General features: G+C 46.2%; 3 protein-coding genes across 4 annotated transcripts in view; 1 reads left to right on the top strand and 2 right to left on the bottom strand.

The window, feature by feature from the left end:
- Nucleotides 1-27,648, bottom strand: part of GPR84 (G protein-coupled receptor 84) — a 223,123-nt gene that overhangs the window by 23,489 nt on the left and 171,986 nt on the right. The gene's annotated exons all lie outside the window — the stretch shown is intronic.
- Nucleotides 1-27,648, bottom strand: part of NFE2 (nuclear factor, erythroid 2) — a 195,854-nt gene that overhangs the window by 44,903 nt on the left and 123,303 nt on the right. The gene's annotated exons all lie outside the window — the stretch shown is intronic.
- COPZ1 (COPI coat complex subunit zeta 1) lies at nucleotides 7,836-26,244 on the top strand. 2 transcript variants are annotated; one of them, XM_082212920.1, is made up of 9 exons: nucleotides 7,836-7,963; nucleotides 17,503-17,571; nucleotides 19,760-19,841; nucleotides 20,589-20,680; nucleotides 21,302-21,357; nucleotides 23,436-23,513; nucleotides 23,724-23,775; nucleotides 24,867-24,905; nucleotides 26,090-26,244. In XM_082212920.1, the coding sequence occupies exons 1-9, from the start codon at nucleotides 7,955-7,957 to the stop codon at nucleotides 26,135-26,137; spliced, it is 525 nt and encodes a 174-aa protein (XP_082069046.1). In that variant the 5' UTR covers nucleotides 7,836-7,954; the 3' UTR covers nucleotides 26,138-26,244. The 2 variants fall into 2 exon arrangements, with proteins under 2 accessions (XP_082069046.1, XP_082069045.1); XM_082212919.1 differs by lacking the exon at nucleotides 7,836-7,963 and adding an exon at nucleotides 8,007-8,145.

Genomic DNA, 27,648 nt, shown 5'->3' with positions numbered 1-27,648 from the left:
CTCCACAGCAGAGGAGCAGGTATGAGATCATCATTCCCCCAATTTCATGCTGGGGCCCTTTAGCACCAAGAGATTCATTCCCCATAATCAGCTGGCATTTTGAGAGTTGTTCCACACAGCAGTATAATACTATACCACTATATTACAGTGGTGCCTCGCAAGACGAAAAGAATCCGTTCTGTGATTCTCTTCGTCTAGCAGTTTTTTCGTCTTGCGAAGCAAGCCCATTGATGGATTAGCGGATTAGCGCTATTAGCGCTATTAGCGGCTTTTAGCGACTTATCTGCTGATTGGATCAGCTGATAAGCGGCTTAGCGGCTTAGAAAAACGGGGGGGGGAGGGGGAAAAAACCAGAGGAACTCGCAAGACATTTTTGTCTTGCGAAGCAAGCCCATAGGAAATTCGTTTTGCGAAGCACCTCCAAAACGGAAAACTCTTTCGTCTAGCGAGTTTTCCGTCTTGCGAGGCATTCGTCTTGCGGGGCACCACTGTATTAATTTATTTCTTATATTTCTGGACCACCTTTATCTTCCGGTGATCCCAAGGTGGTGTGCATGGTTCTCCCCATTTCATCCTCACAACCCCCCTGTGAGGTTGGCTAGGCTAAGAGATGGTGACTGGCCCAAGGTCATTCAGTGAGCTCCATGGCTGAGTGGGGGAAAAAGAAAGGGAAATCTGTAATAAAACTGGGGAATATGAACTGACAAATGAACAGACAAATAATTATTTATTCACCATTAGTATCAGCCATGCAGACAACTGAGTTATTTTCAATGGGACCACTGTGCAGGGAAAGGGTTAAGTACATCGCATGATTCCTCCCACCACTGCAATTTAACCAGGGCTGGAGAAACTGATATAAAGGCTACGATATTTGGAAAGGGAAGAGTTAGGAATTATTGCTAGAGAAGAGAGATGAACCATAGAGAAGAATGTCTACAGGCCAGAATTAGTGAGAATAGCAACAAGATATGATATCTAAACCTGACAAAAATGCACAACTATTCTATTGAGCTTAAAAACAAAGGTTGGATTTGTTGATACAGTGGTGCCCCGCAAGACGAATGCCTCGCAAGACGAAAAACCCGCTAGACGAAAGGGTTTTCTGTTTTTCGATGCGCTTCGCAAGACGAATTTCCCTATGGGCTTGCTTCACAAAACGAAAAAGTCTTGCGAGTCTTGTGATTTTTTTCGCCCCCCCTTTTTCTAAGCTGCTAAGCTGCTAATAGCCTTTTAGCCGCTAAGCCGCTAAGCCTTTAATAGCCGCTAAACCGCTAATAGCGCTAATCCGCTAATAGGGTTGCTTCGCAAGACGAAAAAACCGCTAGACGAAGAGACTCGCGGAACGGATTAATTTCGTCTTGCGAGGCACCACTGTATCTTGGGGTGGAGGAGGGGCTGGAAGCTGAAGAGGGAAAACATGAGAAGGGGATGTTTCGTTCATGATATCATGCAGATACCCTATAAAAAGTCAAGAAAATAAAATGCAGCTATTCCACAGTAAATGACCAGAGTGGAAGCAGCCCTTTCATGGAGATTCAAGGAGGAAGAGTCATTCCCGCCGCCCCACAATAGACTGCAACGCCCCAGCTTCCCAGCTTTCATTTTTAAAAAAAGAATAAGGGTTTGTTCATATTGTTGTTTCACGTAGATAGTCCTACATCTCCATTGATTCTCGACCATATGATGTTCACTTCCAAATCACTGCTTTCCCACACTTTTTCTTTCCTCGGTCTGGATTTTCTTGTACCAGAGATACTCTGAAAAGGAGAGAGTTTGAGAAAATCAGGATTGAGTGTGGAGAAAGTGAGGGAAGGCAGCGATTTGGAGAATGCCATATGGACAATGGAGAATTAATGTACAGGAAACTTAAAAGGTAAATGGACCTCTGACCATTGGGTCCGGTCGTGATCGACTCTGGGGTTGTGTCACTCATCTCGCTTTATTGGCCGAGGGAGCCGACGTCCATGTGGCCAGCATGACTAAGCCGCTTCTGGCGAACCAGAGCAGCGCATGGAAACGCCATTTACCTTCCCGCTGGAGCGGTACCTATTTATCTACTTGCACTTTGATGCGCTTTCGAGCTCCTAGATTGGCAGGAGCAGGGACCGAGCAACGGGAGCTCACCCCGTCATGGGGATTCGAACCACCGACCTTCTGATTGGCAAGTACTAGGCTCTGTGGTTTAACCCACAGCGCTACCCGCGTCACAGGAAACTTACTACCCACAATAAACAAGTACGGATGAGCCCCAAGTTTCTAGGATTTACAGAAATAAAGATATGTGGCAAAATGTACAGAGACTATTGTCTGTGCCATAAACTAGCCTGCTCCCCACCTTTGTTGTTTTACTTTGCAACTTCCCCTGGAAAAGTTCTTCCAGACATCCATGCTCCCTTTGTTAATGTTGTTTCTTGTATATTTGGAATTACCCTGGGATCTTCCAGTTGGGCTTATGTTTTTGGAGTGTGTGCTAAAATCTAAGCACGGCCAGATGTTAGAGCAACACTTTCCAGAAGCTTGGGTATTTCCTCTCTGTAAAAAGCATGAGAAACACCAGCAGCCACACCATTCTTGGTTGTTAAGTGGGAGCAACAGTCTTATTTTTCTAACTCATTGTGCAATCGACCCCACCAAACTTCTTCCATTTTGCAATCTAGTGGCACTATTGGCAAAGCTGCTTCTCCTGGCTTGCACTTGGCCCAGTGGCTCCTCCCCTCCCCACAACATCCTCTTTCAGTGAAGATGAAGCCAATTCTGCAGGTGCCTCAACCATACGCAGTACATTTTTGTCAAGTACTGTCCTTATTTGCTAACCCAATTACCGTATTTTTCGCTCTATAGGACACACTTTTTCCCCTCCAAAAATTAAGGGGAAATGTGTGTGTGTCCTATGGAGCGAATGCAGGCTCCTTGGCTTCAGCGATAGCAACGCGAAGCCTCCGAAGCGCAGAGGGATCATTCCCTCTGCACTTTTGGAGGCTACGCGTTGCTTTTGCTGAAGCCTGGAGAGCGAGAGGGGTTGGTGCGCAAGTTCCTACTGTGTTCCGGAGGCTTCGGGTTCCTTTCGCTGAAGCCAGGAGAGTCTTGCTCTCCTGGCTTCAGCAGAGAGGAAGAGCTGCACAGCGCCCCTTCAGCGAAGCGAGAGGAGAAATGGAAGGGGTTCCATTTCTCCTGTCACTTCACTGAAGGGGCGCTGAGCAGAGAGGGGGAGATTTTTTTTCTTGTTCTCCCCCTCTAAAACAAGGTGCGTCCTATGGTTGGGTGCGTCCTATACAGCGAAAAATACGGTATTTCTAAAAAGCTAGACTAAGTTTCTCCCAAACCATAGCAGTCCTGTTCTTTCTCAAATGGCTTCACTGTGTTCTAATTGCTGGTTTGTAGCAATCTTGAGAGTTTCCATTGTACATATGCAAGCTAACGTAGTGCTACTGTCTCACCTAACAATATCTTAAAGATTGACAGATTGGGGGAAATCTTTTGAGGAGCAAAGCTCAATGAATGCCATGGGCTTTCATCCATGGAAGCTTATGCCATAGTAACTCTGCTGACTTTTAAGGTAACACACAAGTCTGTTATTGCTTTTCCTGCAACTGCCTGGCTGTGTAAAAGGTAAAGTTAAAGGATCCCTGACAGTTAAGTCCAGTTGTGGGTGACTCTGGGGTTGCGGCGCTCATCTCGCTTTACAGGCCAAGGGAGCCGGTGTTTGCCCACAGACAGTTTTTCTGGGTCATGTGGCCAGCATGACTAAGCCACTTCTGGCACAACAGAACACCGAAACCAGAGCAGCACACAGAAACACTGTTTACCTTCCTGCCAGAGCGGTACCTATTTATCTACTTGCACTTTTTGGCGTGCTTTTGAACTGCTAGGTTGGCAGGAGCTGGGACTGAGCAACGGGAGCTCACTCTGTCATGGGGATTCAAACTGCCAACCTTCTGATCGGCAAGCCCAAGAGGCTCAGTGTTTTAGACCACAGCGCCATTAATTTAAAGTACATTTCCCACATCTCAAAGAATCTTGAAAATTATAGTTTGCTCCTCACAGAGCCACAATTCCTAGCACTCTCAACAAACTGCAGTTCCCAATATGCTTTGGGAGAAGTCATGTTCTTTAAATGTATAGTGTGTGTGCATCCCGTGTCACATCTATCCCAAAGGAACTCATTGGAAAGCTGCTTCAAATTGAGTCAGACTATTGTTCCTTCCAGCCCAGGACTGTCCACAAGGGCTGGCAACAAGTTCCCAGGGTTTCAGGCAGGAGACATTCCAAACACTGCAGATTGACTCTGGGACCTTTGCAAAGCAGATGCTCTTATGCTGAGTTATGGCCCACGTGCAACTTGAATTAAAGCTTATGATGCTCTTAGGGCTGGTATATAATCTCACCTCCCTCCATTACCTGGCTGCTACTCTCACCATTAGCTCTTTAAAAATGGAGTCATTCTGCTATGGAGCTCCTAGCACAGAAATGGTAGTCAGCTCTTAAGGCTCCAATTGTAACCTAACCCCAGTTACCTGGGACTAAGTTTCATTTAATTCAAAACACTTCTGAGCAGACCTGGTTAGAATTATGCTGTTGCAATGCAAAGGCAGAAATTAAATCAGAATTGACTAAAATTGACAAGCAATTTCTCATTGCACCTCACCTTTTGTTTGCCTTCAAACTGAAGCAGGACTTCAGAGCTGAGGGGAAGAAAGGCCATCAATGTAACCAAAACAAGAAATTGGTAAGTATTTCCTTCTCACATCCCTGTAATAGCTTTACAGTTTTTGTGCAAAACTGGGGTAAAATTGCTGAGCCTTTCACAAGTTTTTCTTCCATTCTCTTTCTGTGAGCAGCGACAACAATGGGATGCAGGAGGTCTTCTAGGAAAAGGGAGAGGTCAGTCAGAATTGCGTCAACACTGGTGTTTTGTTTTGTTTTTACAGGGAAAGGGTTGCCCAATTGAAGTGCCCGTAAATGGCAGCAGGGGTGAGAGGAGGGGTTGAGTTTCTCCTGCTTATTTCTCTCTTCTGAAGAATTCTAGTGAGTGCATGAAGACTAAAATTAAGCTCTGAATCCAGCTAGCGCTAAAAATCCCTTTTTACTGCTGCTGTTGTTGCAATGGCATTTCCAGGAAACCAGGGATAGCTCATGGGGCTTTCTCTCTGAAGTTAAAGCCGTCTGCCCTCTGGTGGTTGATTTCCAGGTGAACTCTTGCAGTGGCTCCTGTGGAGACAGCTGCTAAGCTTTGGATTTGCAGGGCAAGAAGGGTTTGGCCTGTTTGGTATTTGAACTAAAGTCCTTTAAAAAGTAGCAGGAGGTGGCGGTGGCGGCAGGGAGCAGAATGCCTAGCTCAGGTTTTAGGGCATTTTCACACATGGCAGGAAAAATGCCTCCAAGCCCATCTCTCACTATTTGCATGTGTAATAATAATAATAATAATATTAATTTATTATTTGTACCCCGCCCATCTGGCTGGGTTCCACAAAGACCAAAAATATACTAAGATGTCACACATTAAAATCTTCCCTGAACCTTAAGCCTTAAGATGTCTTCTGAAATTTTTTTGTGTCAGGTAGTAGTTGTTTATCTCTTTGACATCTGATGGGAGGGCGCTCCACAGGGCGGGTGCCACTACCGACAAGGCCCTCTGCCTGGTTCCCTGTAGCTTTGCTTCTCGCAATGAGGGAACCTCCAGAAGGCCCTTGGCACTGGACCTCAGTGTCCGGGAAGAACGATGGGGGTGGAGACGCTCCTTCAGGTATACTGGGCCTGTGAATGAATGCTGTCAGTGCTGTTCAGAAGACAAAATGGATATATAATGCACATTTTAGCCAGTGAACAGTTTACAGAAAGCAGAAATGTGACATGCTTTGGTATCTTGTGTAATCACTGGTGGTTGGTGCCCATTGGACCTGGCAGGGCTGCTGGGAAGTCACAGAATGTGGCTAGTGAGGTCCCAGGGGTATGCCATGTTCTGATTTTTTTTCTCCATCCTCTTCCCTTGTGAAGGACCCAACTAAACTGAAGCATGTCTTACTTTGGTTTAGAAGGGGTCCCTGCTGTCATAGTTGCTTCTCTGCTGGGAGAAAAGTTGTGTGGATTCCACCTGTCCTGATTCTCTCCTTATCCTCCTCCTCTGAAAAGAAACAGTGGCTTTATCAACACTTTGCAGTTTTATTACTGCTTAACACCCAAGTCAGTTACCTTGGTTCAGGAGGGATTCCTGCTGTCGCCATTTCTAGTGTGGGTTCATTGCACAATAACTGTACGTTGCTCACGGGTAAGCTGCTGTTCCCGTCAACTTGAGCAGTGTTTCCTAGCAAGAGAACAGCCATGTAACATGGTGGGTGTTTGCGTAGAAGTAAGCCACACTGTGTTAAATGGGGCTTATGCCTATGCAAGCGCACAAAGAATTGCAGTCTTTACCCCACACATTTAAAAGACGCCTGCTTCTTGGGAGAAAAGCAATGACAAACCTACACAGCATCTTAAAAAGCAGAGACATCACCTTGCCAACAAAGGTCCGTATAGTTAAAGCTATGGTTTTCCCAGTAGTGATGTATGGAAATGAGAGCTGGACCATAAAGAAGGCTGATTGCTGAAGAATTGATGCTTTTGAATTACGAAGCTGGAATCACGAAGAGTCGGACACGAATAATCTCTTCGTGACCCCATGGACCAGAGCACACCAGGCACTCCTGTCTTCCACTGCCTCCCGCAGTTTGGTCAAACTCATGCTGGTAGCTTCAAGAACACTGTCCAAACATCTCGTCCTCTGTCATCCCCTTCTCCTTGTGCCCTCCATCTTTCCCAACATCAGGGTCTTTTCCAGGGAGTCTTCTCTTCTCATGAGGTGGCCAAAGTATTGGAGCCTCAGCTTCAGGATCTGTCCTTCCAGTGAGCACTCAGGGCTGATTTCCTTCAGAATGGAGAGGTTTGATCTTCTTGCAGTCCATGGGACTCTCAAGAGTCTCCTCCAGCACCATAATTCAAAAGCATCAATTCTTTGGCGATCAGCCTTCTTTATGGTCCAGCTCTCACTTCCATACATCACTAATGGGAAAATCATAGCTTTAACTATACAGACCTTTGTTGGCAAGCTGATGTCTCTGCTTTTTAAGATGCTGTCCCATCAGATATCAAGGCAATAAACAATTATCTTGCTTTTAAAAGACACTTGAAGGGAGCCCTTTTTAGGGAATATTTTAATGTTTGATGCTTTATTGTGTTTTTGATATTCTGTTGGGAGCAGCCCAGAGTGGGCAGGGTATAAATAAATTATTATTATTATTATTATTATTATTATTATTATTATTATTATTATCATCATCCGAAGGCAGCTCTGTATAGGGAAATTATTTAATGTTTAATTTCCTATTGTGTTTATATACATTGGAAGCCATTCAGGGTGGCTGGGACAACCCAGTCAGATGGGTGGGGTATAATAATAATAATAATAATAATAATAATAATAATAATAATAATAAGCCGTCCCTATTTTCATTGGAGAAATGTTGGAGGGTAAGCCCTGAAGAAGCCTGATTGCTTGATCACTTTTTTGACCTCCTCACACCACCCCCAGATAAATATCATGGATCACTATGCCACAGTTAGGTTCTCAGGGACTCCCACAGCCTGCAGTCACCATGGCAACAATTCTCCCATCAATCACAGACGCTCCGCGTCAGCCAATACCCGGAAAGAACCGTCGTCGAATCTAATTTTCAGGAAACAATGGCACTTTATCCGGTCACGTGATGATGGCTGGTCCAATCGTTGCTCAGCAACGGAGCACTCCAGCCGCTTCCTTGTTCACCATGGGAACTCTCCCATTCTTCCGGTCCTCACCTTCCTCGAAAGCAGGCTTCGGCAAGTGACCGACAGCCCTTTTGTCGAATCGCGGGCAAGAGGCGGGGTTTCAAGGTGAGCCACGCCCTCTCCCTAGAAACTCGCCGACTCGCTGGGCATGAAAAAGGTAGGGAGGCGGGACGGGCAGGTTAGCCGAGGAAAGCGAGCACAAGCCAATGAGCGGCCGAGTTGGCGGGAGGGGGCGGGCTCTGGGGAAAAGATTGGCGCGGGACCAGCCAATGCCGTTGGCAGACGCGGCTGATGCTCCACGTCGGCACCGGGGCGACCAAGATGGAGGCGCTGATCCTGGTAGGAGCCGAAGGGGCGAGGGGGTATTGCTGGGGGGCGCGCCCGTTACCATGGAGACGGGCAGGCGGACGGGACGCGGCTGGCAGGTTTCGGCCGGGGCCTCCTGAGGCTCGGGCTCGGTCCTTGGGGCGGGGCCCAGGCCCAGCTACCTGGCGGGGGCCTCCAAGAGGCTGGGGCGGCCCGTATGGCAGACAGCAGAGCTGCCCCTGCGGGAAGGGGGGCTCTGGCGGCCGCTCGAGAGGGGCCCGGGCCAGCTGCTCCTCCAGGGGAAATCCAGGGGAGCCTCACCTCACCCCGCCCTCTCTAGCCTTCCCAAGCGTATAGGAGGGGTGTGAAACGGATTTAACTAAAGGCAAAGGAATAATAATAATAATAATAATAATAATAATAATAATAATAAATTTATTATTTGTACCCCGCCCATCTGGCTGGGCTTCCCCAGCCACTCTGGGCGGCTTCCACAAAGACCAAAAATACACTAAGATGTCACACATTAAAAACTTCCCTGAAGATGTCTTCTGAATGTCAGGTAGTTGTTTCTCTCTTTGACATCTGGTGGGAGGGTGTTCCACAGGGCAGGTGCCACTACCGAGAAGGCCCTCTGCCTGGTTCCCTGTAACTTGGCTTCTCGCAGTGAGGGAACTGCCAGGAGGCCCTCGGCACTGGATCTCCGTGTCAAGGCAGAACGATGGGGGTGGAGACGCTCCTTCAGGTATACTGGGCCGAGGCCGTTTATTTAGTCCATTTTATTGTGAAATCCTACTGTGGGGATTGATAGGAAAGGCAGGGGTAAAACGCTCGTTCCCATTCTGTGCCCTAGTAAAAGAAAAAAAGAAATTCCTCTGTGTACGTATGTGTGTGTGTGTGTGTGTGTGTGTGTAGGAAACGAAATGAAATGTCATGATGCAAAGTTTAATTTTGCAAACCATTAGATGGGAAGGAGGGAAGTCGCTAGGCTCAGTTGAGCCAAAGAGATAAACTAATAATAATAATAATAATAATAATAATAATAATAATAATTTATTATTTATACCCTGCCCATCTGGCTGAGTTTCCCCAACCACTCTGGGCAGCTCCCAATCAAGTTTTAAAAACAGTACAGCATTAAATATTAAAAACTTCCCTAAACAGGGCTGCCTTCAGATGTCTTTTAAATATAGGAGAGCTGCTTATTTCCTTCACATCTGAAGGGAGGGTGTTCCACAGGGTGGGCGCCACTACCAAGAAGGCCCTCTGTCTGGTTCCCTGTAACCTCACTTCTTGCAATGAGGGAACCGTCAGAAGGCCCTCGGAGCTGAATCTCAGTGTCCAGGCTGAACGATGGGGGTGGAGACGCTCCTTCAGGTATACAGGACCGAGGCCGTTTAAAATAAAATAAGAGGGTATGATGTTATGTAATGTGATTATATGTAAAACCAATAAAAATTATTTATAAATATGTGTGTGTGTGTGCACGTGCACACACACTGGACTGCTTTCCTATTCCTGCAGGGGTTCCTCATTGATCTGTAATGGTAGATGCATTTCCCTATAAGACAGGTTGCTGACCACTCCTGAACTTGACATGCAATGTGCAGCTGAAGAGTTCTGTGTTTTCCGACGCACTTTCAGTTTCCGCAGGGCTGCTGTGAGGCCCATCAGGATTGGTTGGTGCCCTCTGTGAACCAAGTCCATTAACCCTTTTCCAAATGCCTCAGGGAGCAGAGGAAGGGGCCGTCTAATGAGTCAGACAGAGCATTGATCCATCTAACTGATGATGATGATGATGATAATGATAACTGAGCACTGTCAACACTGACTGGCAGCAGGTCTTCCTGGTTTAAGGCAGGGGGGATGCCAGAGATTGAATCTAGGATTTCTGCAGGAATGCAGATGCTCTTCCACAGAGCTGCAGCAGGGGCTGCTTGGCAGGGAAGTCAGTTGTGGAGAAGGTGGTAGAAATTTTGAGAATCCCTGGGGGACAAGGTTGTAGATGGGCTAGTGTGCCCTGCAGCTATACAGTCTTTGTCCTATTCTGAAGAACCACATGCATGTATCCATCTGTTTGTCAATAAAGCATGCTTTAAATACATGCCAAGCTACTATCATAAATGCCCATTTTTTCTGCAGGGTCAGCAAATAATAATAATTTATTATACCCCACCCATTTGGCTGAGTCTCCCCAGCCACTCTGGGCGGCTCCCAATCAAATGTTAAAAACAGTACAACATTAAATATTAAAAACTTCCCTGAACAGGGCTGCCTTCAGATGTCTTTTAAAGATAGGATAGCTGCCTATTTCCTTCACATCTGAAGGGAGGGCATTCCACAGGGCGGGCGCCACTACCGAGAAGGCCCTCTCTCTGGGTCCCTGTAACCTCACTTCTCGCAATGAGGGAACCACCAGAAGGCCCTCAGCGCTGGATCTCAGTGTCCAGGCTGAACGATGGGGGTGGACACGCTGCTTCAGGTATACAGGACTGAGGCCGTTTAGGGCTTTAAAGGTCAGCACCAGCACTTTGAATTGTGCTCGGAAACGTACTGGGAGCCAATGCAGATCTCTCAGGACCAGTGTTATGTGGTCCCGGCGGCCGCTTCCAGTCACCAGTCCAGCTGCCGCATTCTGGATTAATTGCAGTTTCCGAGTCACCTTCAAAGGTAGCCCCATGTAGAGCTCATTGCAGTAGTCCAAGCGGGAGATAACTAGAGCATAATAATCTCATACTTTTTGATGCTTTGGTGAATTCAGGGAAGGGTTTCTAATGTCTGCTTGCAGGGCCATTTTTAGATGTTTTGGAATCTAAGTGATGCATGGTAAGAGAATATAAATAACATCACTTATAATTTGCTGCACCTCAGTGGAAATCTGGCTACCCCTAGCCTTATTGTACTTAGTTTGAACTTTCATTTTCATATTCTAGACAGGGGTGAGGAACCTCAAACCTTGAAGCAAAATGAAGCCCTCCTAACTTTTCTGACTTGTCCTTAGGAGTCTCACCAGGTTAAAACCCCTCTCCTCAAGCCACACCCCGCACCAGCCCTGCTTCACAGCCTCCTTGAGAGTTTTTGCCTGGCTGGAATGTGCCCTTGAACTCTGATAATGCCTCTTCATTGTCTGGATGGAGAATAGGGAGGTTGTGTTTGTGTTTGTTTGTGTGTGTCTGTGTGTGAACTAGCCTATTGTACCCAGGTAAAATTAACATTTATTGCTCTACCTACTTTTGCTTCTGGCCCCACTGATCAGTGGCTTGTGGCCCTTGGAAGGTTGCCCACAAGGAAATGCATCCCTCTGGCCATAAAATGGTTCTGCACTTCTAACTTACAGGAGTGGGGGGCCTTAGCAGGTGCTCTACAGTGCTGGCCCTGCTTTTGGGAAAATGTGGCCAAATCTCTGGCACCCAAATGGGCACATATTGTCAGTCATTTGTAAATGCAGTTTTTTCTCCAAGTCAGATTGCCTTATTTACTGACTTGCCTTAGCTCTAAATAGAGGTTGTGTGGTATAGTGAATAGAGTGCTGAATTTGGACTCAGGAGACTTGGGTTCAACTCTTTGCTTAACTGTGAATCCACTATGGGTCTTGATGATTGTTTTATTAGATTTATGTTTTGCCTTTTCAATGAATAGCTGCAGACAGTGAACAAAACAAAATGATAAGAAGCAAGAGTAATAAAACAATTCAAAATAAGAAGAAAGAAAAATACCTTTATTGTATCGGGCCATAACAATGTGACAAGTAAACAGAGGTCAAATGTCTCTGTTACTGCTACTGGCAGTTGTTGAGTTTCCTTAGCAGGGACCTTGGGTGAGCCACTCACAGCCTAACCTACCTGGCTGGGAGGAAAAAATGGGGGAAACTCCATGTATTGTGAATTAAGCTCCTTGGAGGAAAGGCAGTGCACCTAGTGCAGTCTTCCCCAACTGTACACACCAGATGAATTGCCCCCATGAAAATTTGTTTCCTACTGCTGTTTAGCTGAGGGCCGCCATTCAAAATTAGCATTTTTATTAATTTTTGTTTCTGCTCACCCTTGCGTGCCATAATCCTTAAAGGTAAAGGTATGTCCAGTCGCGGATGACTCTGGGGTTGTGGCACTCATCTCGCTTTACTGGCCGATGGAGCCGGCATGCAGTTTCCAGGTCATGTGGCCAGCAGGACTAAGCCACTTCTGGCGAACCAGAGCAGCACATGGAAACACTGTTTGCCTTCCTGTCGGAGCGGTACCTATTTATCTACTTGCACTTTGAGGTGCTTCGAACTGCTAGGTTGGCAGGAGCAGGGACCGAGCAACGGGAGCTCACCCCGTTGCGGGGATTTGAACCACCGACCTTCTGATCGGCAAGCCCTAGGCTCTGTGGTTTAACCTACAGTGCCACCCGTGTCCCTTTGCCACAATCCTTAAGACCCCCTAATTTGGTCCATCCTCACAAAAATCTGCGAAGAGGAACAAGGATTGCTATAGCTGATTCCACTTTAACAGGGCTGAGGAATCTGCAGCCCTCTGGACGATGTTGGACTACAATTCCCATCACCCTCAACTGTTGGCCACATTGCCTGATGGGAACTGGAGTCCAACAACATCTGGTAGGCCACATGATTGAAGCAGCAACTTCCCCGAGTTACCCAGGAAATCCACAGCATTACAAATTCAAATCCCCTGCTTTTCTAGACTCCAGAAAACACATTATGCTGAGATAATTGTCAGAGAGCTAGTTGTATCTATACTGAAGTTTAGATTGGACCTGCAAAAAGCCTTGTCCTAGTTCTCACTGAGGTGGTTAGTTTGTGGAGTGTTCCTCTTCAGACTGCACACAAAAGCTTCCTCATGAAAAGAAAGGTCCTTGCCGATAGGAAATTAGTATGGTGGAAAACCAGAACTAGCGTTGTTCCAGTGCCACATAGCACTTGTTCTGCAGTGGTGAGAAATGGAGCAATATAGGCAGCACCTGCACTTTGGAACTCCCTATTGACCTCCCCTGCACTCTTTTCAGCACCTAGAACATTTTTCTTTAGGTGAGCCTATCCAGATATATAGCTGTTGACATGTTTTAAACTTTTGCTGCTATAAAATGTTTTTAATTGTTTTTACTGATCATTTTAATGTGGTTTTTTTGTAAATTGCTTTGAGGTTTTATTACAATCAAGTGATATATACATTTTGTTAAATAAAATCAAAATATAAATAATAATAATAATAATTATAAGAATAGATGTTGGGGGGAAGGCTTTGCTATACAGCTGTTCACCTGGTCATCTCAGCTTTATTATGAGGAAGGATTTTTTGTGTGGCTTTAGGAATATTTAGTCAGGTGGGGTCTGCACCTTTGGTCTGAAACTGTACAGCACAGACACAGGTTTGACACTTTAGTGAAAAGAGGCAGGCCAGAATCTGAAGAACTTGGCCCATTTTAAAAGGACTGCCCGTGCAGTTTTGTGTTACACATGAGGAAACTTGACTAACTTTACATGGGCTTTTTTAAAAAAAGTGCGGTAGAGGGGGCTTAAATACCAGGCTCTGTGTTGCTAGTTGGGGCCATTGTGAATCTATGTCATGGGTTGGCAAACTACGGCCCGGGGGCCAGATCAGGCCCAATTGCCTTCTAGATCTGGCCCACGGATGGTCCGGGAATCGCCATGTGGATCGGTGTGGGGATTCTGATCATTCGGGCTGTGCCATTTCTCTCCCCCCCCGCACACACTGTGGAGGCGGCGCCTCCTCCCTCCCTCCCTCCCCCTGGCTTCTCCCCACCCTGCCTAGAGGAGGAATGGGGCTGGGCTTTGTTGGCTGAGCACCATTTTAAGCAGCCTCTCTCCGGAGCCAGCCCTTTCACACCGCTCATCGTCCCTCCGAAGCCCCTGCCGCTCGCAAGCTCATCCGGTGCTGTGGAGAAGTGAGGGGATAGTCAGTGGGGAAGAATTCCCACCTCCAAAAAACATAATAGTATGCCCCCCCCCCCACGTCTGACAGACAGTGGACCGGCCCCCTGCGAAAAAAGTTTGCTGACCCCTGATCTATGTGGTGAGAACCATCCACTTATAGGAAGCGCTGCATTTTGTAGCATGTGCAATGCACACTTGTTTTGAAGAAAGCCTGGGGCTGACTTTGGACTCAGCTGCAAGGCATAGTACATCAAATTGCCTTTTGAACATTGGCTTAGCCAGGTAGCTAAAATAGTTTTCTTACCTCCCCAGCCCACTCCTCCCTTCAAATAAAAACTACACAGAAGACCGGAGTCAATTGGGAGAAAACTCCTCATCCCTGATTTTGGTGATTGATTAGATCCTGAATGTGAAGCAAACGCCATCCTCGGTCTTTTTTTTTGGGGGGGGGGTGGAGGAGTCATTTGTTTGCGATGCTCTTGGAGGAGTGGAAGATATGCTGACGCTGGCTTGAGGAACCTGTGGCCCTCCAGTTCCCATCAGCGTGGTCAGGAGTGATGGGAGTTGGTTGTTCCACAGCATCTGGAGGGGGAAAAGCAAAACCTTTTCTGACTCCAATGAACTGCAACTGGGATATCCAGTTTTTTTTTAAAAAAAAACCCGCTAGTGCCAACACCTGCTGAGGAGAGGATTTGGGATTTGAATTTCTTTTTAAGTTCAGCAGCACAACTGCATTGGCAAAGACACCGGATGCCATTTTGCTGTGCAGCACATGACTATTGCTAGGTTTGGTGTGGTGTGATTTGGGGTAGCAGGACCCTTGCAATAGGCTTTCTCTCTTTGGAGGAAATGCCTTGGCTTGGCTTGCGAGCTGTGCATTCCCTAGATGGGAATAGCCCTGCCTTCTCCGCGTGGCTCTCCCAATTGCCTCTTGCAGATAAAACCCAGCACGGACATATTTCTTGCCGTCTCCTCTCCCTCGCCAAATGCTCCCCTTCCGCGAGGTCCTGGCAGCTGTAAAATCTTTATGGCAATGCTGCTGCTATCGTGCTGACCATCTGGGCCGTTGCACACCTAGTTTAATTGATTGAAGTTTAATTTATTGAAACTTCAGAATTAAATGATCAGAATAAACTGTGCAGTAACTCTTAACGTCTTGTTTTAATGGTTGATTGCTCGAGGCAGCCCTTGACTTGAACTGGAAGCCTCCAGAGAGGAATTTATGCCGCTTCTGGCCTTCCAGTCAGCGCTCATTATAGATTTAAAATGTGTGTTTATTAGCTGCCTCTCCAGTAGAAGCTTGTCTCTCTGGCAAAGAGATGTATAAATTCTCCTCCGATGCTTGTATGGTAAGCATCTATTCTTACTCTCTTCGGAAGCAAGGCAGGAAGGAGATGTGTGGCTTTTGCCCATCTCATCTGTGGCTTCATTCAATCTAGGTCAGGGATGGGGGTATTCCTCTGACAGTATTTGTATAGCAAATTGTCTGCTTAGCTTTGGGGCATTGACATGTTGCACTTACAATTTTCACAGGCCTTCATGGGGGGGGAGTTTAGACCCCCTCTTCTTACTGCAAAGCAAGGATTTGTGCTGTAAAACAGGCATTGCCCAGGGGACTGGTGAAATATGATAGGAGAGCAGGAAATTTCCCTCTGCACATCTGCCTGCCTGCAAAGTTTGCCAGGCAAATTTATGTATGTGTGTGTGCGAATAAGGACGAAGGCAACAGAAGGAGATTCTAAATTTGTCTACATTATTGCTCGTCCACATGATAATGGATGAGCCATTCTGTGTGTGTGTGTGTGTGTGTGTGTGTTCGTGCATGTCAGAGAGAGAGAGGAAGACGTGGTCTGTTTTCTTCTCTTCCTTTGTATGGTGTGAGGCATGCAATTTCTCTTGGAACAGTGAGACCCCCTTTGTAAAATGGAGACCTTGAGAGCAGTGGTTTTCATGCTGTCTGGCTTCACAGATCCCTCTTCAAATGGACTTACCTGCTGTGTAACGTGTTTCAGTATTGGTCACCAAAGAGCTTCTTGCAGATGATTCTGGGAAGAGTTTTAAGGTGTTCACTCAATTCTGTGCAGAGTGCTGGCCAGTCCTGTTGGGCTTCGCCATTGCATGAACTGAGAGTGCATCCTAGAGCAGGTCTGAATATTAGGAGATAATTTAGGTAGTGGTGGGTGAGCTGTCATTCAGGGATGCTTGGTTGCCATTACTGATCTCTGAGGAATCCCTGGATCCTTCAAACTGTTGTATGAAAAGCTCTGCATTAGACCCAGGCTGTTCTCCAGTAGAATCATGGCTGGCTGCTCTTATGATGGGTCCTGTCTAGGTGATGCAGAGATAAGAGAACCTTCTGTTCCTATGGCTGTCTCAAAATGTGAGAAAAGTCATGCGTAGTGCTGTCTCAGTCTGACCCAGTGGGTCAGTTGTTTGGAATGGGGTGGCCAGACGTAGAGTTTCTGTGGAGTGGTGGATCCGCCTGCCAGAGTCTACTCCATAAATGAGCCTGCAGCTCCTGTTGCAGCACTTGAGGTGAAGTTCTGTTATACACTCCGACTGTGGCTATGTGGAAGTCAGTGCATCACAGAACTTTGTCTCGAGAGCTTTCAAGCGTCCAGCACGGAGGAGCTGGTCCTTTCTCTTGCCCCAAGCATGCCCTCCTTGTAAGCACTAAGCCGCAGAATCTCATTCAGCCGCAGACATGCCAGGGAGGGGGCCCCCATTTTCTCCTTTGACATACAGCACATTCTTAATCTCTCCTTTACCTTGGGATAGGGATGTGACATTTGCTCTGCATTTTGGGCTATCTAGGTCCTAGACTATGGTCCTAGTCCTGACAAGCTGATACCTGATCTGGAGCTCATTGTGAGCTGCTGTTTGGTGTAGTGTGGTTGCCTTCAGTATTGTCAGGCATGGGAACCACTGAGTGTGTTACAAGCTCTGCAGTGTTAAAAATTCAGGTATATAAGCTACGTGCCAAATGGCACCTTCAGTCTAGGTTGCGGACGCCACAATGGAATGTCTGTTCACCAAGGGGTTGGACTTAATGACCCTTGGGATCTCTTCCAACACTACAATTCTATGATCTCAATTAAATTGCTTGACTGTAGCTTGCTCTTGCAACAATTCACTTGTTTCAGTATGCAAGAAGGAAGAAAACACACAGTGCAAATGAAAATGGTAATAACTATGGAGCAAAGCAGAGGTTTTTAAACTGCAGCTGCCAGCTTGGCACACAGAAATCTCCACGTAGTCACAATTGGACCTGCACCAGTAGCAAAACAAACCTGGCGCCTGCCTAATTTTGAACACTGCTTCCAGCCTGGAGTAATTGGTATGGAGGAGCATAATATATGCACAGCCCTCCTTCTTGTAACAGCTCTTAGGGCCACCCATCAGAAGCTGTGGCCCTACCCCTGGGTAGGTCAGCAGTCAGAGGAAGCAGCACATGGTATTGTTTGAATAGACCTGTGACATTGTGCTTTTCTTTGCAGGAGCCATCTCTCTACACTGTGAAAGCCATCCTGATCTTGGACAACGATGGAGACCGTCTGTTTGCCAAGGTAAGTTTTCAGGGGGATCTGGAAGGAGCGGGAAGGTACAAGGCTCCAAGGGGCCCGAGCAAAGCAGCCTGGCAGAGTTGTCATTGAGAGCTGGGGAGCTCTTATGGACCATTAACTGAGCCCCTGCTTTCCGAGCAAGAAGGACATTAGTACAGTCACCCGCGCTCATTGAGGCAGCATGTGATCTATCTTAACTCTTGCTAGTAGATTACTATCCGGTGTGTTCTGATACCTGGCACTCCTTTACGCGAGAGTGTAGAGAACCTGTGACCCTCCAGATGTCTAGCTTCCATCTTGACTTGTCCATTGGCCCTGCTGGCTGATGGGAGTAGTCCAACAACATCTGGAGGCTCCATTTATTTGGGCAAAATCTTCCTTGCTGGAAGGCAGCCCTGTTTAGGGAAGCTTTTAATGTTTAACAGACTATTGTATTTTAATATTTTGTTGGAAGCCGCCCAGAGTGGCTGGGGAAACCCAGCCAGATGGGCGGGGTATAAATAATAAATTATTATATTCATTCATTCATTCATTCTCCATGCCATCCTTGAGGTAGCTTTGTAAGTGCAGGATCATTTGCTTGCGATGTTGCCCTGCTCGCAAAATGAGTGTCTCCTGGGAAAAGTCCCAGTGTATTTATTTATTTAATACCATTTAGATGCCACCTAATTGTTTCTAAAAGTCAGCTTACAAAAAAGTGTAGTTTCCCTTTTTTTCTTCACTATGGTGCCACCCCCAATTCTACACCTGCTGTCTTGGCAGAGGATGGATTTGTGTTTCCTTTGCAGCCTGGTGCGCCCCCCCCCCAGGGCTTTGGACTACAACTCTCATCAGCGCCAGGCAACACAGCTGTGTTACGTTGGGCTGACAGAGGCTGCAGTCTAAAACAACTGGATGGATCTAGGTTGGCGAAGGCTGTTCTAACCCACAAACCACAACTAAAGTAATTATTATTATTATTATTATTAATAATACCCTGTCCATCTGGCTATGTTTCCCCAGTGACTCCGGGTGGCTTCCAACAAAATATTAAAATACAGTAGTCCATCAAACATTAAAAGCTTCCCTAAACAGGACTGCCTTCAGATGTCTTCTAAAAGTCAGTGAGTTGTTTATTTCCTTGACATCTGATGGGAGGGCGTTCCACAGGGTGGGCGCCACAAACGAGAAGGCCTGGTTCCTTGTAACTTGGCTTCTTGCAGTGAGGGAACCGCCAGAAGGCCCTCGGCGCTGGACCTCAGTGTCCGGGCAGAACGATGGGGGTGGAGACACTCCTTCAGGTGACATAATTCACTTTTTTGGGGAGGGGGGGAGGCTGTGGAACCTGGGTTAAAATCCCCGCTGAGCCACACACTCACCAGGGGCCTCTGCTTCTGCCTCTGCCGCTGTATACAATAGGAAAGTGTCCTGCACTTTAGCCTTTTCTGTGAGAGCTGTTCTGATGGAAAACAAACACTATTACCTGTTCTAAAAGTTGTGTGTGTGTGTGGCAGTCTAGCAGCCTTGTGTTCAGTGCTGCTCAGGAATTCTTAAGAAGCGCCCAGAAGCCAGTGCAATTTTGAAAGGTTCATTCTGCCATTTTTATTCGAAACAGTGTCCAGTTTGTATCCAAACATAGACAAAAACCTGCTCCTTGATCTCAGGAACCATCATGCAAAATTTGGTTACTATATGTATATTTTATATTTTATATAGCTCAGAGAGAGCCTCTGGTTTGTCACTTGCGTAGTCACACTGGATTGCCTCATGATAGCATTCTCCTGTGCTTTAAGAGCTTAAGTTAAGTGGAAGGATAAAGATTTACATTTTTGAATGCTTTCGCAAAAATGAGGTGGAAAGAGCATCATATTGGTGAAAAAGAACTGTATAGTCTTATCTGGTCATTATTTTATTCCCTCTAAAGGGAGATAAAATTTATATAAATATTGCCTTTTTGTTGCTTATTGCTCTTCTTTCATTGGCTAGTTTTGTCACTAAAAAGATTTCTCAAATTTTCCTTAGCCATTCTTTTATTGTAGGAGATCTCTTAGGAGTCGTTTGAAGGCACAGATAGCTTTACAAAATATAAAACTTAATAAATAAATGTTTGAGTGTCATGTTTGTGCGGCTCACGTGAGCAGCATTTGGCCCTGACAAGTAGTTTGGCACGCATGCCTCTCATGTAACAAGCATGCTTTCTTTCCCCCTGCAGTACTATGATGACACCTACCCCACTGTCAAGGAGCAGAAGGCCTTTGAGAAGAATATTTTCAACAAAACTCACCGGACAGATAGTAGGTTCTGCTGGGGAGCGTGATGGGAGAAGGCATCTGGGACCGCAATATATACATGCATATATATGCATATATAACCATGATTATAGTGGCTGTGCTTCATTGGAGGGCAGTATCTACACTAGTATGTGATGAGAAATCAAAATGACAGTGCAAGAAAGATTGATAAAGAAGCAGTTCTTTGACATACCCCAATGTATTTTGAATATAAATGTTCATCAGGGGAAAACGTGACTCTATTCTAAATTAAGAAACGACATTCTAGTCGAATTCAGCCTCCTCCAGCCTCTTCCAGAGTGCATGGAGGACATAAGCAGCAGCGATAACACTAGAAAGAAGACATTTCATTCAGTTTTCCTTCTCATAAAGAAGCTGTTCTAGTGCAGCTGAGCTAGTGCAATTCAGTCAGCGGATTCTGCACTTGGATGTTTGGCAGAGTGCACCTCATTTGTGTAAATGTGTGCTGCATGTGCGCATGATTGCTGGCGGTGTCTGCACTATGCGGCAAGTGGTGCCAGTTCAAGATTGTAGTCCAGTTTAACCCCCCCCCCCCAAATCAGATAGATCTTCTTACAGTGGCGCACTCACCCAAAGATTTTGTGATGACTCTGGATGTTGCTTTCTTGCTTGGCTACTATTGAGAAAAACGGGAAGAGTGTTGCTTTTCTTGTAGTCGTCATGTTTTCTTCTAGCTCTTCACTTTATTATTTTTGTTATTTTATTCCTTTTCTGTCTCCCTCCGCCTAGGTGAGATTGCTCTCCTAGAGGGACTGACAGTTGTTTACAAGAGCAGCATTGACCTGTATTTCTACGTCATCGGCAGCTCCTATGAAAATGAGGTGTGTATATCCTCAGGTGGCAAAGAGGCTTTTCTGCAGAAATGATGCATGCAAGGTTTTGACTATCCTGGCTTCCCTGCTGAAGGTCATGTTGGTCATGATCTTTGGGCTGTGTGAGATCCTTGGCTTCTTCCTCTGCCACAAAGCATGCTTGCAACGCTGATTGCCACTGCGGTGCTGAGACGAGGGAGATTTGTTGAACTCCTCCATCTTCCCTGAAAATAGTTGACAGTCCCACAGGATTCTTTTAAGGCAGAGGTGGGGAACGTGTGGTTCTTCAGTTGTTGTGTGACTTCACCTAACATCAGCCACAGCCAGCATGGCTGATAGTGAGAGGTTGATGGCAGTTGTAGCCTAAGAGAATATTGGGGGCATGGATTTCATAATCATCATCATCTATTGAGGGATGACTTCAATAGAGCAAGAAGAGCCTGGATTTCTATGTCCTCGGGGTGGGTGGGGGTGCTGGCAATCAATGCCATGCTATTGCCCTCTAGGAATTACCCCCCAAATTGCTCCAAAGCCAGCTTTGCCTTGAGCCACTTTTGTATGCGATCACATGGATTGTGTGCATGTGTGTGTGGTTCCTTTGCTCTGAAACTTTTGTTTTCTCCTTTGCAGCTAATGCTAATGGCTGTGCTGAACTGTCTCTTCGACTCACTCAGTCAGATGCTGCGGTAAGAATCTTCTTTCTGGTTGTGGCTGAGCTGGTTGCACAGGGTGAAATGTGGGAATTGTTTTTGTGCCTCAAATGCATTCATTTTGGGGTTGGGTACACCACTGAGAACAAAAGCACCTTAATTTTTTAATGTGTTGGAAGTGTGTGTGGGGGGGGAGTACTTCATAGTTTGGATTCCACCCCCAACCCCTGGGTGTTTTAAGTCACAATAAAATCAATTGTAAGTCTATTTTCAGCCTCCTGTCTCCAAAATGGTTTAAGTGACCCCTAGTGTTATACTGTACATGTTTGCCCAGAAATAAAGACTGGCACCGGCACTTACAGACCAAGACATTTTCCCTGGGCAATTTAATTTGGGCAACACATTTAGCTGCTGCCTCATAGTATCATCATCATGTTTTATAATGTAAATAGTTATTTATAATTGGACTCAGAATAATGAAGACATGTCTTCAACAGATTAAAAAGGCCCATTGAAATTTGGTAGGATTTACTCCCACATATAAGTGAGTTTAGGATTGCAACCTCAGTTATGGGTTATTCAGGAAGGTGTGTAAGCTGGGATAAGAGCATATAAAAGGGTCCAGCTGGCAGCCACATGTGAGTAGAGAGAGAAGGTTTCCTTGGCAGAGGCAGATGTGCAGGATATGGGTCCTGTCGTGCCTTTTTCCTTTTTCAGCAATAATAAAGATGATGTGCTAGGCGTGTCCTTTGTGGCACAGCAAAAGCACAGAATCAAGCCTCTAAAAATTGTGGCTTTTGTTCTTTAGAAGGGAAATATTGGGGTGGTTAGAAGCTGCTAGAGGCGAACCAAAGCCTTACATACACATCACATCTTCTGGCTTCCTAACCCACATCTAGCAGAAGCGGAATATATTCATGGCAATGAATAGATGATTGCGCTGCTTGCCATAACTATAGTATATATTTATTTGTTGAAGATAATTAATTGCCGACGTCTTGTAAGTGGTGTACATAAAAATTACTGAAAGCATACAATGGATAAAATCAATTACAGTGGTGCCTCGCAAGACGAAATTAATCCGTTCCGCGAGTGTCTTCGTCTAGCGGTTTTTTCGTCTTGCGAAGCAACCCTATTAGCAGCTTAGTGGATTAGCGCTATTAGCGGTTTAGTGGCTATTAAAGGCTTAGCGGCTTAGCTGCTAAAAGGCTATTAGCGGCTTAGAAAAAGGGGGGGGGAAGCGAAAAAAAATCTCAAGACTCGCAAGACATTTTCGTCTTGCGAAGCAAGGCCATAGGGAAATTCGTCCTGCGAAGCAACTCAAAAACGGAAAACCCTTTCGTCTAGCGGGTTTTCCGTCTTGCGAGGCATTCGTCTTGCGGGGCACCACTGTACAAGTAGTCTTAAAAACAGAAAAATTCCTTAAAATGTCTACTGAAAAGGAAAGGTCTTGGTCAGGCACCTGAAGCTCAAGAGGGGAAAGGGCCTTTCTAATCTGAGCTGGGAGGGAGCTCCAACCCCCCTGCTTCTGTATTAAATACATATTTGTCCATATTTATTTAGGTTATGGCATACGGCTTTTATTAATGTAGAATTGCAATTTTTTTGTGTGGGTGGTGGTGCATAATACATGTGTATGCTCATGCCCCATTTAAAGCCCTTTGTGTATGGTTCTGTGTGTCCCATGGTTCAGGGTACAAGCCCTGATATCCAGGGCAGAATTAAAGAATCCTGAGATTATCATCAAGTTGCTAGTCATTAGAGCAGTCCAAAATCCCATCTAGTTCAGCATCTTGTTCTCACAGCCAGATGTGCAACCAGATGCCTAGAGGAACCCTCAAGCAACACATGAGTGTAACGGCAGTCTCCCCACTTGTGGTTCCTTATCCTCCAGGAATTTGCCCAAATCCCTTTTAAAACCTCACTGCATCTCACCCAGCCCCTTCATCGTCCTTGCGGTTGCACAGCAAAGCTTTTAAATGTGCGGCACGTCTGAGTAAGGTCTCTGCTTAAGGCTCTGAAAGTGAGCTAGGTTGTGAGATGCCCTGGGTGGTAAGATGAGACCTAGACTCTCAGCTTCTCAACTGAGCAGAATCTGGTTTGTCCTTCTGTAGGAAGAATGTAGAGAAGCGAGCACTTATGGAAAACATGGAGGGCCTTTTCCTGGCAGTGGATGAAATTGTGGATGGCGGGTAAGTCCAGCCACAACACTAAACTTCTAGACTTCTCGCAGCTCTTTTCAGGATCTGATGTGTGTGTGTTTGTGTGTATGTGTGTGCGTGGTTGAAAGAAAGTGCATTCTTAATGGTGGCCCTTGCATTTGCATGACTCTTCTATCGCTCCTGCCCTGCCCTTGGAGCGTAGCCCAGCTGAGTGAGTGATTGCTTCTTCATCTCTTACAGGGTGATTCTTGAGAGTGACCCCCAGCAGGTACTACATAGAGTTGCTGTGCGGGTAAGTGAAACCCATCTCTTTTCTTCTTCCTTGAATGCCTCTTCAGTAGGCATGACCTCTCTGCTGACCTATGTCCCTGCTGAAGGGCACAGAACCCATTTTACGACAGAAGAAATCAGCCAATTGCAGTGTTGGGGAGAGGGGTGTGGGTTTGTTTGTTTTTTGTATATGTTGTTTACTTTTTTCCCCCTTAACATATTTGAAATCTAATAAAATATTTTTTTTAAGGCCAAATTGCATACCGTATTTTTCGCACCATAAGACGCACTTTCCCCTCCTAAAAAGTAAGGGGAAATGTGTGTGTGTCTTATGGAGCAAATGTAGACGGGAGGTTCTGCTCAGCGCTCCCTTTAAAGAGCCGCACTGAGCCTGTGTGCGGCTCTTGCTGGCTTTTCCCTGAGGTGGGAGAAGGGACAGACGGGCTGCCCTCCATCCCTTCCCTACCTCCCGGAAAAGCCAGCAAGAGCCACACACAGGCTCAGTGCGGCTCTTTAAAGGGAGCACTGAGTGGCTCTTGCTCTGCTGGCTTCTCAGCAAAGCAGGAGGAGGGACGGACGGGACGGGTGCTTTGCTTGCTTTACAGTGAGGCGGGAGGAGGGATGGGCAAGCAAAGTGAGAGCTGCGCAAAGTGGGACAGAAGCCATGTAAGCGGCTCTTGCTTTGCTTGCTTTAAAGCAAGAACAGCAAAAGCCGCTTACATGCTCTACGCATAATTTTTTCCCCTTGCTTTCCCCCTCTAAAAACTAGGTGCGTCTTATGGTCAGGTGCGTCTTATGGAGCAAAAAATACGATAGGTTGATGGGGGAAGGAAGAGGAGGCTGCTGCTGGTAATCTGGTTAGTGGCTAGACTAAGTGACATTGGGCGGTAGATTTCTGAGCAATGCATAACTCCTGGGTAGGAGCTGGGAACTCAAGAGCAGATATGTAGTAGAGAGGAATGGGGTCTCCTTTCAGGAGTCAGTAGATCTAAAAGAGCCTTGCTGTATTAGGCTGAAAGTCTATATACAGCATCCTGCAGTCAGGCCTGCTTTCAATTGCTTTATTATTTCCGCACACCATTGAATTTGTGGTTTCCTCCCTTTTTATTTCAGGGAGAGGATGTCCCTCTTACAGAGCAGACAGTGTCACAGGTATGTCTTCTGCCTACATCTCGCTGGGTACCTTTCATTAATATATAAAAGGATGTCACATAGAGGAGGGAGAAAGGTTGTTTTCTGCTGCTCCGGAGAAGCGGACACGGAGCAATGGATCCAAACTACAAGAAAGAAGATTCCACCTAAACATTAGGAAGAACTTCCTGACAGTAAGAGCTGTTTGACAGTGGAATTTGCTGCCAAGGAGTGTGGTGGAGTCTCCTACTTTGGAGGTCTTTAAGCAGAGGCTTGACAACCATATGTCAGGAGTGCTCTGATGGTGTTTCCTGCTTGGCAGGGGGTTGGACTCGATGGCCCTTGTGGTCTCTTCCAACTCTATGATTCTATGATTCTATGAAATGCTGCTGGTACCACTTTTTCTATGTGTCTCCTCCCCCTCCCCTTTTCCCTGAAGCTTCTGGGATATTGCACCAACTTTGTTTAACTTGATGTGCCAGCCAAAAACATTTCTGTTTACCCATGCATTTGGATCTTGATTTGATCATAATGTAGTATGATTCTGGCCTATTTTGGTGTTCATCTTTTTATCCTTGTTGCCAGATGAACACTAATAATCACCTTGAGGTTTTTACAATCAAACGGTATATAAATTTTATGAAGTAAAATAAATAATAATTGAGGAGGCATGCTAGGAGTAGACGTCTGCCTATCGCATCCCACAAATACATTTTTGGCGTCTGATGCAGAATTTAATATGCTGATATTCTTGCCTGCCAAAAAAAGAAAGAACAGCAACCCAATCTTCTTAGTCCTAATGGCTATAGAAATAAGTATGGAGACCTGTTGATTAAATCTCACAAGCCAAAGGGAGCCTAAGCAGAATCTTGGCTGGTGAAAGGGCTGAGCTTAAGTGCAGTGCATAGGAAATGCCCCTAGTGCTTTTAGATATCAGGCATTGCATTTTGGAAAAAGCAAGTCGCTCAGCCCCTTTCCAGAAGTGTCACAGGGGAATATGCATTTTTAGCGATGTACAGCTGTGGCTGGTGGTGGCAATGTTTGTATGTGTGCATGCAGTGCGAATCCTTTTCCAGGTAGTATTTAAGGCGTTTGCCACCAAGGTGTTTCCTGTTAACCACAAAAGGGTTGGGTTAGTGGAGAATGTGTTTCAACCGATTCCTGCAGGCTGAAAAAAATCTGAATCCTTCAACTTCCGTCTGCAGGTGCTGCAGTCAGCAAAGGAACAGATCAAGTGGTCACTACTGCGATGAGGAGCCACGTGGGATCTCCCCCATTAACCTACTGTGTCCCCAGCTGTCCCCTCTTCCTGTCTGTTTCGCACTGACCAAAATGCAACATGACCACAGTTTTTGATGTATCCGGTTTCTGGCTCTTACTGAGTCTAGTCACTCTTTCAGTGGTGGTGGGGGCTAGTGAGTGGGAAACCAGGGTGCAGGGACATCTTTGGAAGAAAAAAGTCTTTTTCCTGGCATCCTCCCTCCACCTTAGACACCCCTTGTTGGCCGGAGATGCATGTACGTCACCCTGTTCTAAGAGCTTTCTGGTCCTCTTCAGATTCTTTTGTTTTGTTGTTAGGTCAGATCATGGTTGGTGGCTTTTTCCAAAGAGTTGTCTTAATAATAGTCCTTTTAATGGACATGGTGAACGGGAATTCTCCTTCCTGACACCCATCTGTCTAAACCCATGTTATGGGTGGTATTTCCTACCAAAGTACACAGCCTACAACTCCCATCACCCCTGGGAACAAGGCCAGAGCTCAGGGATGATGGGAGTTGTAGTCCAACAACAGCTGGGGACCCACAGGTTGAGAACCGCTAGTTAGTGCCGGTGCATTTTTATTGTCTTATTTTGCTTGGCTGATTGCAGCCATACAGGACGTGGGTGGCGCTATGCTGTAAACCACTGAGCCTTGGGCTTGCTGATTGGAAGGTCGGCGGTTCAAATCCCGCAATGGGGTGAGCTCCCATTGTTCAGTCCCAGCTCCTGCCAACCTAGCAGTTCGAAAGCACGTCAAAGTGTAAGTAGATAAATAGGTACCACTCCAGCGGGAAGGTAAACAGTGTTTCTGTGTGCTGCTCTGGTTCCGCCAGAAGCGGCTTAGTCATGCTGGCCACATGACCTGGAAAAAACTGTCTGTGGACAAACGTCGGCTCCTTCTGCCAGTAAAGCGAGATGAGCTCCACAACCCCAGAGTCGTTCGCGACTGGACTTAACTGTCAGGGGTCTTTTACCTTTACCTTTAATTGCAGCCATTATCTCTGTCTCCTTTTACTGCACTGTTTTCTGCAACTTGAGCAGGAGTGTTCAGGACCCAAAACAGTTGCTACTGCCCCTGCTTTTAAGGATTTATTAACTACTTCCCAAGCATAGTACCAACAGATCAGCTGCTGAAATAACCGAAGAGAAGCGCCAAAGCAGTACTTCTCTTTGGGTGGGACTTTGCCTTGGTAATGATGTCTTAAGCAGGGCTTGGTGTTGGTTGTGATTGAGGTGCCTTTTTTTAGCCCAAGGTCACATCCCCTCCTGCGTAATTAGCTGGGGGGGGGGGTGCACACCAGTGGTGGGAAGGCCAGAGGCAACAGGGGGCAGGAAAATGGGTGTGACACTCTTAATCTTTCATAGGCTACATTCCGCCCATTCAAAAGTTAGAGATTTACCCCCCCACACACCATCCAGCAAGCAAGAGGCATTGAGGAGAGTAGGCGGATGAAGAACCCCAAGGCCTGTGATGCAGAGATACCTGGACAGACAACCACATTTC

Source organism: Podarcis vaucheri, assembly GCF_965113315.1.
Source record: "Podarcis vaucheri genome assembly, chromosome: 2".
NCBI lineage: Eukaryota > Metazoa > Chordata > Lepidosauria > Squamata > Lacertidae > Podarcis > Podarcis vaucheri.
Note: the sequence above shows the minus strand (reverse complement) of the source record. Positions and strands in the feature narration are given on the sequence as shown.

What these genes read in the sequence shown, in the direction of transcription:
- COPZ1 (XM_082212919.1), top strand. Translation starts at nt 8,098, where the DNA reads ATGCTCCACGTCGGCACCGGGGCGACCAAGATGGAGGCGCTGATCCTG. An exon ending in GCAGCTCCTATGAAAATGAG is followed by an intron (nt 20,681 to 21,301) that starts GTGTGTATATCC and finishes TCTCCTTTGCAG; the next exon opens with CTAATGCTAATGGCTGTGCT. An exon ending in TACATAGAGTTGCTGTGCGG is followed by an intron (nt 23,776 to 24,866) that starts GTAAGTGAAACC and finishes TTTTTATTTCAG; the next exon opens with GGAGAGGATGTCCCTCTTAC.